Here is a 15,217-nt window from a genome sequence, read left to right as displayed (position 1 = left end):
CAAACACCAGATCATTGTCAACTTTGGATCCAACTTTGAAAAATTAGTCCAGCTTGCCAGCAAGTCGGACATTCACGCATGTTTTCTCCCTGTCTGCATATCTAGGAGAGTTGCACAAGTAATGAGGCGGAGCTCGTAGAACACCTTTCTCAGTAGCTCCATGAAATCGCAGGGATTCCAGCTGTGACTCCTCCTTCCTGGTCTGTACTAAGAGTAGGTTAGTGTGTGTAATCAATGTTTCCTACCAGCTCTTTGATTGTGCACTGTTCAGTCTATATTTCATCCCATGGCTGGGGCACAACAAAGTACATGAAAAGTTCAATTCAGTTTTAATTCATAATATCCATGATATTTATATGGCACCAATACACAACACGCCTTCTCAAGGTACTTTACAAAGTCAGTTCAATCGAATCATACAGATTCCAACTCAAGTAGATCCATTCTAACTGACCCTATATAGTAAACAATGCAGTCAAATTCAGTTAATATTCAATTTGTTAAAACGTTTTTCTATCTGAGGAAACCGAGCAGATTGCATTGAGTCTAAAGTATCATCTTTTTCCAATTGTCTTTAAATGATCAAATTAAAAAAATGTATTGATTGACATCCATTTCAGGGATTTATGTCCATTTAGCCTTCTACTGCAGGAATATCATCTAGAACCTGTTTCAAGGAGAAAAAGTCAAACTCCCTCTTCTAACTTACTCAAAAGAAAAATTTGAAGCGAGAAGGAGAAAGTAGAAGGAATGTAACCATGTCTTTAAATAGTAAATATTCGTTAATGTTCTACTAGTACCAGAATGCCATCAATTGGGACAATTCAATTCAGTTTATTTATATAGCGCCAATTCACAACACATGTCGTCTTAAGGCACTTTACAAAAATAATTCACTCATACAGATTTCAAGTCGGATACATACAATATGATCCTAGTAAATCAAACAATGCAGTCAGATTCAGGTTATTATTAAAATTGGTTAAAAAAAAATGTTTATCTAAGGAAACTCAGCAGATTGCATCCAGTCAGTAACTTGCAGCATTCACTCCTCCAGGATTAGCATGTAGAGACAGTGGACAGTTGCTTGTATTGTGCCGTTGCCTATGAAACAATCCCTCATACTGAGCATGCATGTAGTGACAGTGGAGAAGAAAACTCTCCTTTAACAGGAAGTGAAAAAGGCTCAGTGTAAGCGACCATTTGCCATGACCGACTAGGGACCCATTTATGATTATCTTGGCTTAAACACTGGAAAGCTGTTGGCTGGACAGCTCTCAGTTAAAGAGAGTTTAAAAGAAATACAACATCCTGATACTCAGTGTGAAGCTTTAACTGGAAACAGAAAAAAACAACATGGGGACACTGGAATTATCCCAGCTTCCATCTTTAGAGGACTGGTAGAGGAAGACGTTTCCAATAAATCATTTAGAAGAGTTAAAAAAAAAACATGGATCCATGGATCTGTATACATAGTTCGGGTGAAAGAGACAGACAAGTACAGTTTGAACTATCTGTTCAACAGTGAGAATAGTGGATGAGACTGTTAATACTCAACACAAGAACACTGAGGAACCAGGTGAGATTGTAAATCCAGGATACAGATTGTCAGTCAGTGTGGTATTGAAGGTGTGGAGGTGGATCAGTGAGTTAGAGGAGACTCTGTAGAAGGACAGAATGCCATCAGGACAGTCCATATACACTGCTACTCTGTTAGAGACATAGGAAGAGGAGGAAGATGAAAGGATTTCCCTGTTCTTGTAATGAGAGATGTTGTAACCTTCATCAGAACAGCTCAAAATCCAGGAATCATCATTTTTTCCTAACACAGACTCATTACTATGTCCTCTCCTTCTTATTCCTCTATAAGCTATTGATATCTCAATTTTTCCTTTCCACTCAACCTCCCAGTAACAGCGGCCTGTCAAAGCATTTCTACAGAGCAGCTGAGGAACACTAAATCTGTCTAGATGATCAGGAAATGAGTGATCTTCCTCCATGTGCGCCACCTTCCTGTCGTCGTCTGACAGTTTAAAGTTTTCGTTTACTGTGTCTCGGTCAAATGTCAGCTGACATGAATCTGATGGAGAGATCAAAAAACGTTCAATTACAGTTATTGGTCTATTATCTGATTATTCATTAATACTCACTAGCAATTAATGTTGAGAGTTTGAATGATTGTATGGGAGTTGCTTTGTTGTCATAAATCAACAAAAAAGAAACTTACACCTCCATGGACCCGGCTTCAAAAATCTGTCACCGGCAGGCTCCACCCTGAAAGAAGAGAGGGAGGGAAGAGAAGGGAGTAAGAGCAGCTACTAATGTTTCTCCTTGTTTCTGCCCTTGGTGCTTAGCCTAAATACGTACTGGGGATATCTCTTTACATAGTTCATCTAAACGTAAAATAAAATACATAACAGAGTTTAGGTGGAGTGTAGGTCTAAAATATACTTCCTGTCCAATAGGCAAGTACTGATCCTAAAGATTTAAAAACGAATTTTCCTGCTTTTGTAGATATTAAGAAAAACCTCCTATATGTGTAACTTTTACAGTAATTATTGTATCTAACAAAGGAATACTTAAGTGACTAGTTGGACAAAGAACAAGCCCTTAGCCCTCTAAAAGATTTTATGTGGTGTTGTCCGGTCTTCCAATACCTTAGAGTTTCAAGTCTCCAATGTGGATCTTTCAGTCCAGCCATAAGCATATTTGCTCCTGAATCACCTGGACAATTGTAGCTCAGATCCAACTCTTTAAGGTGGTGGGGGTTTGATTTGAGTGCTGAGGCCAGATAAGCACAGCCATCCTCTGTGATCAGACAGCCTGACAAGCTGCAGACAGAGAAATAAATAGACTGACATGATTTACAGTCGGGTACTGTGCCTTACAAAAGTATTGAAATCTCTTGACTTTTCTTTACATTACAGCCACATATCATTTTATTAAAATTGTATGTGATATACAAAAACATTATAGAACATAATTTTGACATGGAAGAAAAATTATACATAGTTTTAAAATTTTTTAACCATTTTTCTTGATACCCTTAAAGAAAATCCAGTTACAAGGAAGAGGTCAATGTATCTTCTAAGAATGAAAAAAGGATGGCCGACCACCTAAACTGAGGGGCTGGGCAAGGGGAGCATCAATTAGTGAAGCAGCCATGAGACCAATGGAAACTCTTGAGGAGCTGCAGAGATCCTCAGCTCAGGTGTTGGATCTACTGACAGGTCAAGTATTAGTCTTGAACTCCAAATCCCTAGCATGACCATTCTTCTGCTCACTCTTTCATAAGTGAGCAGAAGAAAGGCATTGTTTAAAAAAAGTCTTGTTTTCAGTTTAATACACGCCATTTAAGTGTCACAGAAAACATGTGGAGGACGGCACTCTGCCCAGATGAGACCAAAATAAAACTTTTTGGACTACATATAGAAAGGAAACACTGTGCATCCCAAGGAACATGTCATCCCCAGGATGACGCATGGTGGTGGCCGCATCATACTGTAGGGATCTATTTCTTCAGTAGGATTTGTGACGGACGGGATTTTACTTTCCAGCCAGAAAATGGCTTTAAACATACACCCAGAGCTACTATGGAATGGTGTAGATCAATGCATATTCATGTATTTGAATGGCCTAGTCAAATTCCAGACCTAAATCCAGTTCAGAATCTGTGGCAAGACTTAAATACTGATATTCACATCACCCTCCAATCAATAAAACTGGTAGCGAGTTATCTTACAAAGACAGGGGGCAAACATTTCAGTCTCTAGAAGTGGTAGGAAATACCACCAGAGATTTGTAGACTGAAAAGCCTGCATCTTTTACCTTCGACTTAACAATAATGCAATGCTTTGTTTGTTCTTTCACCAGAAAATGCTGTTAAATTAGTTGAACTTCATGGTTGTTACAGAAGAAATGGGAAAAATGTTGACAGGATATGTATACGTTCAGTTAATTCAGTTTTATCCATTTTCAGAAGTGAATCCAACCTGGAACTTATGGTGCAAAGGATAATAACCCAGCTCTGTCTGACAAAAACACCAAAATTAAAAAATCTGAAATGTTTTAGACTTACTGAATTGGTAAAGGCTTTAAGCTTTCTGCAAGCTGGACCATATACCTAAAACTGGGATTTGAATTTTTTGAAACTACAGCCAAGATCAAAATGTTTAAAGTAAATTTATGAGGATAACAAGTTTAAAATCTATAACAGCAGGCTGAAATGTACAAACATCCTGAATGAACAGGTTTAAGAAGTCCGATCTAGGTTTCCTTTTTTTTTTTTTTAATCCAGGTTTCTGACACCTACCTTAGTGTCTCCAGTATGCAGTATGGACTCTTTAGTCCGTCGGATAGAAGCTTCACTCCTGAATCCTTCAAACTGTTGTTTTTCAGGTCCAGTTCTCTGAGAATGGAGGACTGGGATCTGAGAACTGAGGACAGAGATTCACAGCTTCTCTCCGAGAGGTTGCAGTTACTCAGTCTGAAGAACGGCAATAAAGAAATAGAGGTATCTCACAGATATGTAATCAATTAATAAAGTCCAACAAATTCTTGCTCAGACAGATAGTTGGAACTTTCTTCTTGCATATTTTTATTTACTTTTTCTTGCCTCAATGATTAGAAATAAAAGTGGAATGGGGTGATCATTGTTTTTGAAAAGGCCATTGTCACAAATCATAAAGACATTTTAAACATGTTTAAGTCAAACATGATAAATAAATGTTTATTTTGGAATTTCATTGATTATTCATTATTTAACTTATTTTATTTTAATTCTGAATTGTGCAAACACCACTTGAGCTACTTTTATTAGCATTGTATGAGGAAAAGATTGAAACAAGCATCCATAAGCATTTATTAAGGCTGCCACTTGGTCATTTTCTGTGATCAAGAACAGATTGCACATGCCTGGGTGCAGTTATGAGAAGCAAACACTTATATGTAAATAATAATCTATTATTTAGCCTTATGTTGTGATAAAACTTTTGATAGAGATGCCCATTCCTAGGCTGGTGAAAGTAACAAATCTAAAGTTTAATATATATTTTGATGCCCCCTTGATTTTGTATAACAAGCAAAAATACTTTTATATATTAAGAAAAAAATAACTTTCTTGCAGTGTGTGTCCTTACAGAGCTTTGTTGGAGGCTTTAACCACTGGCAGCAGCCTTAGAAGAACCTCCTCTGAATCAGAGTATTTCTTCAGGTCAAACACATCCAGATCCTCTCCTGATGACAATAAGATGAAACCCAGAGCTGACCACTGAGCAGGAGACAGTTTATCTGTGGAGAGACTTCCTGAACTCAGAGTCTGTTGGATCTCCTCCACTAGAGAAGAATCCTTCAGTTCATTCAGACAATGGAACAGATTGATGCTTTTTTCAGCAGACACATTCTTACTGATCTTCTCCTTGATGTACTGAACTGTCTCCTGAATGGTCTGTGAGCTACTTCCTGTCTGTGTCAGCAGACCTTTTAGGAGTATCTGATTGGTCTGCAGCGAAAGTCCCAGTAGGAAGCGGAGGAACAAGTCCAGGTGTCCATTTGGACTCTGTAAGGCCTTGTCAACAGCATTGTGATGGAACACTCTTGTTTTGGATTTGGTGAATAATGTAGGTGTAGTTGCTTGTTTTTCTTTCATCAGGTTGACACCAGAGTTGAAGGTCTGATAAACATGAAGAGCAGCCAGAAACTCCTGAACACTGAGATGGACGAAGCAGAACACCTTGTCCTGGTACAGCCCTCTCTCCTCTCTGAAGATCTGTGTGAACACTCCTGAGTAAACTGAGGCTTCTCTGATATCGATGCCACACTCTGTCAGGTCTGATTCATAGAAGATCAGGTTTCCTTTCTGAAGCTGATCAAAAGCCAGTTTTCCCAGGGACTCAATCATCTTCCTGCTATCTGGACTCCAGAGTGGATCCGTTTCAGCCCCTCCATCGTACTTGGCCTTTTTCAGTTTGGTCTGAACCACCAGGAAGTGGATGTACATCTCAGTCAGGGTGTTGGGCAGCTCTCCTCCCTCTCTGGTCTTCAACAAATCCTCCACAACCGTAGCAGTGATCCAGCAGAAGACTGGGATGTGGCACATGATGTGGAGGCTTTGTGATGTCTTCAAGTGGAAGATGATCCTGCTGGCCTTCTTCTTATCTCTGAGTCTCTTCCTGAAGTACTCCTTCTTCTGTGGGTCAGTGAACCCTCTGACCTCTGTCACCATGCCAACACACTCAGGAGGGATCTCATTGGCTGCTGCAGGTCGTGTGGTTATCCAGAGGAGAGCAGAGGGAAGCAGTTTCCCCCTGATGAGGTTTGTCAGCAGAACATCGACTGAGGTGGACTCTGTAACATCAGTCAGGATCTCCTTGTTGTGGAAGTCCAGAGGAAGTCGACTCTCATCCAGACCATCAAAGATGAACAGAACCTGGAAGTGTTCAAAGCTGCAGATTTCTTTGGTTTCAGTAAAGAAGTGATGAACAAGATCCACCAAGCTGAACTTTTTCTCTTTCAGCACATTCAGCTCTCTGAAGGTGAATGGAAACATGAACTGGATATTCTGGTGGGCTTTGTCTTCAGCCCAGTCCAAAATGAACTTCTGGGTTAAGACTGTTTTCCCAATGCCAGCCACTCCCTTTGTCATCACTGTTCTGATTGGTTGATCTCTTCCAGGTGGGACTTTAAAGATGTCTTCTTGTCTGATGGTTGTTTCTGGTCTGTGTGGTTTCCTGGATGCTGTTTCAATCTGTCTGACCTCATGTTCATCATTGACCTCTCCAGTCCCTCCCTCTGTGATGTAGAGCTCTGTGTAGATCTCGTTCAGAAGGGTTGGACTTCCTGCTTTAGCAATCCCCTCAAACACACACTGGAACTTCTTCTTCAGACCAGATTTAAGTTTATGTTGACAAACTGCAGCAAGATGTTCTAAATTAACACAAAAAGTAAAATCAGAAAGGAAACTAAATGATCTTCTGGAGATCATTAGAATAAATGTGATTCCATCTCTTCAGACATCAGTAAATGTGTGATTTATTCATCTGGTTCAATCTTGGTAGAAATCCTCTTACTGCTCTGCAGACGGTCAGCCAGCTCCTCCTGCTTCATCCTCCTCAAGAAGTTCAGGGTCATCTTCATCAGGGCCTCTCTGCTGCTCCTTCTCTGCTCATCATCCTCACCTTTCAACACATCTCCATCATCTCTCAGGACCTGTAAGCATTCTTGGTCATCTCGACTCAGAACCTTCTGGATCTTCTTCAGCTCGTTCTTCACAAAAGTGACCATGTTGTCCTCCAGCAGCTGGAACAGAAGACCACATGAAGGACACAGTCAGACTGAAACCATGGAGACAAACATCAGGTCCATGTTGGACAGACTGACAGTCCACTGGTCTACAAAGTGCAGCATGGAGATGACTGTGAACAGAACTGATGGAGAAGTAGATGTTGTACAGACCATAAATATGGAGTCCAGCTGGGTTTGATGCTGCTGGGCAGAAGGACCACTGGGAACCTCTGAGATCTGCTGGTCCACTCTGTGGAGGAACCAGGAACAATCAGTTCACATTGTGTCTATCAATACAGAGACACAGACATATTTTCTGTCCCCTCAAAGACACACAGATAAAGGTCTATCCTATACCCTAAATGTCCATGTATATCCTCACTACATACACATGTAAACACACAAACAAGCTGAGCAGAATATTAAAAATCCAAGTCAATATGATAAAAAAATAACTATGTGTTCACATTTGATAGGACTTTACCCATCCCTCCAAGCATTTTTTAAAAGTGCTTAAATAAATAACCAAAAAAGCTCCCTGGAAAATGTCTGGAGTAAAAAATAAAACTTGTGCAAACTACAGTTTGCACCTCTGGGCTGGGAAACTGGGTAATCACAGAGCTCCGTGAAGTAGAATGCTTCAAAATGTCATCCCACAATGGTTGTGTGCAGTTGTTTAGTGTTTGTGCTGTGTTTCTCTCCACCTGCAGTGTGACTGACAGGTGCAGCCGCAACAGGTGTTTCTCGTTGAGCCCCAATCACCGGAGCTTCTTAAGGAGCATGGACCTGGAGGGATGTGTCAGCCTGTTGTCTCTGCCAGTGTGGTAAACCGGCCGGGTTCTGCAGTTCTCTGCATTACCTAAGCCTGCTGTAATCATGTGTCTTGTCCTGCTTTATAGATCTGATCACTCTGTAATAGTGTCCTGAATTCCAAGCTCCTGTTCTCTGTATCCATGCTCCGGTGAGCACTGGAACTGACTCTCTGCCGCTCCAACCGTGAGACTCCCTTCCTTTCTTACCTGCAGCTCTAAGATCACTTCGTGGAAACACCTAACCATTGCTCAACTGCTTGTCCAAACTCCAACACCATGTGCCCAGCAGAAGCACTACTGCTTAAGGACCGCAAAGAGAGAACGTCAGCACTGTGAATGTCCTGCCAAACTCTACCTCCACAAGCCATCATCCAGCACCATCAGTGAGCTATCTCAACCCTATCCTGCACTACTCTCCATAACTTCTTCCAAACAACTATAACCTCTCTCCTCGTCAGTGCCAATCCAGATCTCTTTGGCAGCTCCAGTCCGTATTCAACCTTGTTTTTACATATTCCAAATAAACTGTTAAACTGCTGTTCAGTCTCTGTAATTGTGTCCACATTCAGAATCAGTAAAGCCAACATTATAACACAAAAAGCATTCAAGTTCAACCTATTGTACTGCTGACAGTCTGCTGGTTCACCAAAGTAAGGTGCATGTATTGTAGAACAGGGTGGGACCTAAATGATTAAATGGTAAATGGACTGAACTTATATAGTGCCTTTCCAGTCATACAGACCACTCAAAGCGCTTTACACAAGAGCCACATTCACCCAATTGCACTCACTAATGCTCACATACTGATATGCAGATGGGCAGGCAACTTAAGGTTAAGTGCCTTGCCCAGGGGCACATCAACATATGGCAGGAGGAAGCTGGAATTGAACCCACAACCTTCTGAAAGCAAGATGAAACTGAATTCATTTGCTTTTAGAATGTATTTCGTTGTATTAAAAATTCAGTTTGACTACTTTCACTTTCAGGTTTGAAATTCAATTTCAGTTCCAAAATTCAATTTTTTGTGTCACACATTCGGGTCCTTGAGGATAGCCTTAGATTAATCAAACATAGATTCATCGATTTACGTTTCACATCAGGTTAAACTTCCTTTACGGCATGTTGAGGTGCAGCAGTGCAGCTACATGAGCTTAGTGGATGTCCATCACCAAGTCAAATGAGCGTCTATAAGAAGCGTCATGTAAACAGATGATGGTCAAACAGCAACACTTATGCTACCTGTAGCTATTAGCTAAATATGCCAGATTAGCATAGCGTGCCGCCGGTGTTACGTCGGTCTGCGTTTCTCTTGCCCTTACCTCAGCGTAACTTCTGTTGCCTAGCAACCGTGTTAGTGTGAGGTGCAGAGCGGTGAAGCCGAACAAATGGAGCCTGAAGGTTAAAGGTTAAATAACTACATGGTTTTTATTTACTCTTTTGCATATTGCTGATGGCTTATAATGCGGTTTTGTTTTAAAATCGTATTGTTTTATGACCTTGTTAAATATTCAGGCATTTCAAATTTTGAAAATATTTTTTGTGACCATAGATATAAGATACAATACATTGATGACAAATACCATTTGTTCAATTTATTTGTAAAGCTTTAAACAACTTAAACACTAACATATTAACTTTAGAAACAAAGTTAAAATCAGTTTATTAGCAATTATAATATTAATAATAATTATTATAATAAATAAACCAAACATTAATATTAGATTTCATCTGACTGAATTCTATCTGTTTATCTTCCACCCATTGAGGAAACCCAGCGGGCGTTTGAAAACAATGTGCCGGGAGTCAGCTGTTCTCTCGGGGTTTAGCGCATCTCAACCACCCGGTCAGCTGACAGCTGGTGGGGCGAGCGGCTGCTGGGGCAGCGGACGAACACATCGACACATTTGTGTAATTAAGCGATACCTTGATAAACTGATCAGATATTTTAGGTTTACACAACTACATTCTGGTCTAAAAACATTGTAAAAGTTCAGTTGTTTCACAGAATGCGCAATATAATTTTATTCACAACTTTTCTCTCTCCTCCAGCCTTTGCTACTTCCGTTTGAACAATCAACTTCGACCCGCAATGAATCGTGGGATAGGGTGGGACTCGGAGGATACACCGGACCCATCCTTCAAATCTGGGGATAAGAAGGACGTATTTGTTGGAACCTTGGAGACTGGACAGCATTCGTCGCCTCATCCAGGACGTTATCAGCCTACAAATGCGTCCTTCAAAGGATGCAGTCCTAAATTTGGACACAGCGATAGTGAATGACATCTGTGAATCACTAAATCTGTGTTTGATTAATCTGTGGCTTCAAGGACCCGGATGTGTGACACAAAAAACTGAATTTTGGAACTGAAAGTGAAAGTAGTCAAGTTGAATTTTAAATACAACAAAATACATTTTAAAAGCAAATGAATTCAGTTTCAAACCATAAAATTCAGTTTCAGTTTAGTGAAATTCATTTTCAAACCAATGCATTTAATTTCAAATTACACAAATACAAATTCAGTCAAAGCAATTCAAATTCAGTTTCTGATGGCAAAGGTTTCTTCCCATATTAGAGCCTTATTTCCAAATTGTATGAAATTAACATTTCCTCAAAGTTCTACACAGTATACCCTATCATGACAATATGAAAGATGTTTATTTGAGATTGTTTCAAATTCTTTAAAAAAAGAAAACTAAGAACCACATTTACATAAGTATTCCCAGCCATTGGCATGAAGCTCCAAATTGAGCTGAGGTGCATACTGTTTCCACTAATCATCTTAAAGATGTTTCTACAGATTAAATGGAGTCCACGTATGGTAAATTCAGTTAAATGGACATGATTAAGAAAGGCACACACCAGTCTATATAAATTTACCTACGTAAATGTGATTTCTTAGTTTATTTTAAAAACATTTGCAACAATCTTAAACTTCTTTCACATTGCCATAATGGGGTATTATGTGTAGAGTTTTGAGGAAATAAGTTATTTTGATATTATTTGGAATAAGGCTGCAACATAACTAAATGTGGAAAAAGTATGGCACTGTGAATAATTTCGAGATGCACTGTATGTATGTGGCATATGTGTCAGTGGGACTAAAGTTTCATTTACTGTATTAACAAAAAGGTAGAGCCAATCAGAGCGAGCTACAGTTGCTCAGGATGGTTAACAGCAGTTACACAGGATGGAGCAGGAACCAGGGCACCTCCAACAAACATGAACATAGAAATATGGGAAAAAGAGCTGAGCTCATGTTAAACACATGTTGGAATACAAATGTTGCAGACTGACTCAGTTTACAGAGTTACAGCAGTTAGATACAGCTCACTTTTCTGCTGATAGAGGTCCAGAAAGTTTAAAATTAATCCATTTGTCCTTTGATTCATTGCTGTTGAAGGACAGATGTCTGGGTTCAGTTTCATGATCAGGTGTGACTCTGGTTTCTAATAAAAACCAAACTCTCTTTGTAGAGAAAATATTAATAGAAGAAAAAAAAATGTTAAAGACATGAATCATTTTAAATATTTTCTCTCTTAATTTGAGGAGCTCTAACCAACAGGCTGGTTCTGAAACACTGACTTGCTGTTTGTAAGAACCCACTGATACCATGCTGAGCTGCCTCTGTTCAGTCTGTATGAAGCACCAAAGAGGAGCAGCAGCAGCTTCATGACCACGTCTTCTTTGGCCTGATATAGTGTGAATGCTGTGTGAAAAGGGCTATGGACAGTTAGAGATGGTGATCTCACCTCTGACCTTTGCTCCGGCTCTCATGTTTCCCACACAGAGTGGTTTTAGAGGGAGGGACTCCCTCATTTTTGTCCTCACACTGATCCATGCTGCTGAATTCACATCCACATCAGCTCACACACACTTTCTAGCTTCACCTGCAGAGGAAACACAAATAATTCATCTGAACATCAACTCTGATCATCCTTTACATCATCTGCGCTGGAAAAAGATCAGCTGCTCCTCCTCTGATTGGCTCTTCTTCTCTGCTTCATATCAGTGTCAGTTGAATGCAGTCAGACAGCAGTGTGAGGCAGAGGAAGCTGCCATCAGCTGCTGTACTTCTACTATCAGTCCACTAGATGGAGTCATGGAGCAACATTTCATTCACTGATTCACTCTGGAAGCTTCAGTCCATCACATTGACTCAGTTCAACATGTGAAACCATCTCAGCTGATAGATGAAGAAGCAGAAGATGAGCATCAAAATCATCATTACTGGTTAGTTTTCAGAGAACTTTAGATCAGGAAATACAAACAGATAAAGAAGATAAATATTTGTTCTCCTTTATTACCATGAAAAACAGACTGGAACTAAATCGAATTTAACATTTGGAAACAATTATTGATATTTTCAACAAATTAACAAAAAGTAAAGAAATGAATTTATTAAAATTTGTGCTGAAATAAGAAGTGTGCATGTTTTCCAAACATTAGAGAGCAGAAAAAAAAACAGGAAAGTTCCTTGAGTATAAACTTCAAGTATGAAACAAAGCAAACTTACAGTTTGTTCAATCAGTCCAAAGTGTTGAAGAAAACTCTGAACAGACAGTGAGCTTCTTCCTGAAATGAATCTGAGCTTCACCTGTGATGGAAGCAGGAGTAGGATTGGTAGCGAGTCACTTAATTCCAAAATAAAGAAAGAAACATTCCATAATTTTCTGAGCACCAAAAAACACAGTAAGGAAAAGGTCCACAGTGACTTCACATGCAGTTCAATAAAGTCTTCATAAGAAAGAAAGAAACCTCTAATGAAATGGTTCACGATGGTGTCATTTGGAGAAATGAACTCAGAACAGAGCTGCTGGTTGCTTCTTGCTTCAGTGATAAATGTGTTCTGACTGGTCAGACTGGTCCAACTGGTGAGTGATGCTTTCAGTCAAAGAAAAGATCACATGACATCTAAGGACATGAACCCTTCTCATGACTCTCAGACTGAAGGCAAACCAAGCTGCTATTAAGGTATTTTCCTGATCAATTTTCAGTTCAACTCTGATGGAACCAATTTCCGCTTCAATGGGGGACACGTTGGACTTTTTATTGATTGGGATTTGTCCCCCTCTGGTGGTGAAAATAACACATTGATTTCAGTAAAGTAAACCCAGATGGCATGGTATATGTTTGTTTTTCTTTTTAAATGTTAAAAAATACAGCACAATCTCTTAAAGTTTTATGGTTATAGTATTAATACCAGTGATCAGTGCATCTTTAAAATGAGGAAATACAACAAACACCACAATATATTAACATGTTATTACTCATTTAACATAAAATAAACCAAAATCTGGAAGCAGCATTACACAGAGCAAATCTTATATTAAAATTTGGTTTTAAGTCATTTAATATAATCTATTAGATATGTCCGTACATTGCCTAATCCAGTCTGGTGCTGTGGGAATATGGAGTCCCATAGCAGCAAATTCCTACTGTAAGGTATCTTGCTACTAGTAGATGTCAAACACAACCACCTTGTGGTCCCTGTCTCAATATTTAATTTTAAAGTGATTGCACATTTTTAAAAAACAAACTGAAGCACCACCCCAGCTTCACCTTAGCTAGTTTTATTGGTCTGTACAAAGTTGCAAAGCAGCATGTTCTATGGGAAGAACAATGCCTATCCTAATGCTTTGAGTTTAGCAGGATATAAACTAACTCAGATATCACCAGAAGGAAAATGTTAATTAAAACTGGCCTTTTTCCCACATCACTTGTTTTTGTCCCATAATGGGTATTTCATTGTATTTAGTCCATTGGTAACAGGGTTTAAAGCTTGCCCTAAAGTGGCCCTATGAATCATTTCAACAAGGTAGCCAGTTAAACAGGTCCCGATTGAACTTGCCAACTAAGGAGACATAATCTTCTTGCCAACTTGAACTCTTCTAACCAGTCTCACCACTCCCAGTATACACCCGTAAACATTCTGTAATCAACCCTGGGTGGGGCCATTAGTCTAACTATAGACAATGTACTCTATAGTAATGGAAGGTCATGTGGTCTGATGAGACCAGATGAAACCTGTTCCTTAGTGGGCGTTAAGAGTTATGGTAAGAGATGCACCTATCCAGCCTGGTGTCTACATTAGCACCGTTTGGGGTAGTGCCACAATCTGGGATTGCTGCAGTTAGTCATGTCTAGAGTAAGGAACATTATGGATCCAAATAATTAGGTCAGCTGACTACTCGGATATACTACATTACCATGTTACTCTATCTTTTATTTTTAACTGATGACACAGCCATGATCCAAGATGAAAATATCAAGATTAATCAGTCTCAAATTATGCATTAGTTATTTAAACATGAATTGTACACATTAATTTGTCACCACAGAAACCACACCTAAACTCCACTGAGAATCTTTAGGATGTGCTAGAGAAGAATGTGCATCCAACTCTCCTATCATCTCTGCAAATTTTGATGAAAACCGAATGTAAAAATACATTTTGGGACATTGCAGAAGTTTAAAGAGATAATGTCAAGTTTAAGTCTGTCCAAAAAATATTAGCCACTTTTATTTGGATGGACAGTGGATGCGTTCAAGAGCATGATTGTTTCACTGAGACTCTGTTACCTCAACACAGAAACACAGAAGAACCGGGAAAGGTTCTAAATCCAGCATAAAGAGGTTCAGTGAATGTGTTGTTGATAGTGTGCAGATGGATCAGTGTGTCAGATGAGACTCTAAAAAAAGACAGAATGCCAGCAGAACAGTCCAAATACACTGCTACTCTGTTGGAGACATAGAAGGTAGAGGTGGAGGAGGAGGCGGAGGAGAAGATGGGTGTTTTTTTGCCATTGTGCCAAACAGAATAACCATCATCAGAGCAGAACAGACTCCAGGACTGATGATTCCGTCCAAACCAACAATCATCCCTGTATCCTTTCCTTCTGATTCCTCTGTAGCTTACAGATATATCCACTTCTCCTCTTCCCTCAACCTCCCAGTAACAACGACCAGTCAGACCGGTTCGACATAGCAGCTGAGGAACATCAAATCTGTCTGGATGATCAGGATAAGACTGATGTCCCTTCACACGTGTCACCTTCCTGTTGTCGTCAGACAGTTTGAGCTCTTTGTTCACTGTGTTTGTGTCGATTATGAGCTGACAGGAAT

General features: G+C 39.6%; 2 protein-coding genes across 3 annotated transcripts in view; both read right to left on the bottom strand.

Annotated features, from left to right (window-relative positions):
• Positions 1-312: 312 nt before the first annotated feature.
• On the bottom strand, positions 313-12,711 carry LOC124858898 (NLR family CARD domain-containing protein 3-like). Of its 2 annotated transcripts, XM_047351233.1 has the most exons (9): positions 12,609-12,711; positions 11,845-11,982; positions 7,453-7,531; positions 7,068-7,296; positions 5,139-6,924; positions 4,313-4,486; positions 2,658-2,831; positions 2,228-2,274; positions 313-2,080 (listed from the first exon to the last, which is right to left on the bottom strand). In XM_047351233.1, the coding sequence occupies exons 2-9, from the start codon at positions 11,931-11,933 to the stop codon at positions 1,554-1,556; spliced, it is 3,105 nt and encodes a 1,034-aa protein (XP_047207189.1). In that variant the 5' UTR covers positions 11,934-11,982; positions 12,609-12,711; the 3' UTR covers positions 313-1,553. The 2 variants fall into 2 exon arrangements, 1 of the variants encoding a protein (XP_047207189.1); XR_007035965.1 differs by lacking the exon at positions 313-2,080 and having other exon boundaries at positions 4,313-4,436.
• Positions 12,376-15,217, bottom strand: part of LOC124858894 (NLR family CARD domain-containing protein 3-like) — a 31,575-nt gene continuing 28,733 nt past the window's right edge. Inside the window, exon 10 of the mRNA XM_047351221.1 lies at positions 12,376-15,217. Coding sequence (XP_047207177.1) covers positions 14,676-15,217 — 542 coding nt within the window. The 3' untranslated portion in view covers positions 12,376-14,675.

This window comes from Girardinichthys multiradiatus, chromosome 22 (assembly GCF_021462225.1).
Source record: "Girardinichthys multiradiatus isolate DD_20200921_A chromosome 22, DD_fGirMul_XY1, whole genome shotgun sequence".
NCBI lineage: Eukaryota > Metazoa > Chordata > Actinopteri > Cyprinodontiformes > Goodeidae > Girardinichthys > Girardinichthys multiradiatus.
This window is presented reverse-complemented; position numbering and strand designations above follow the sequence as displayed.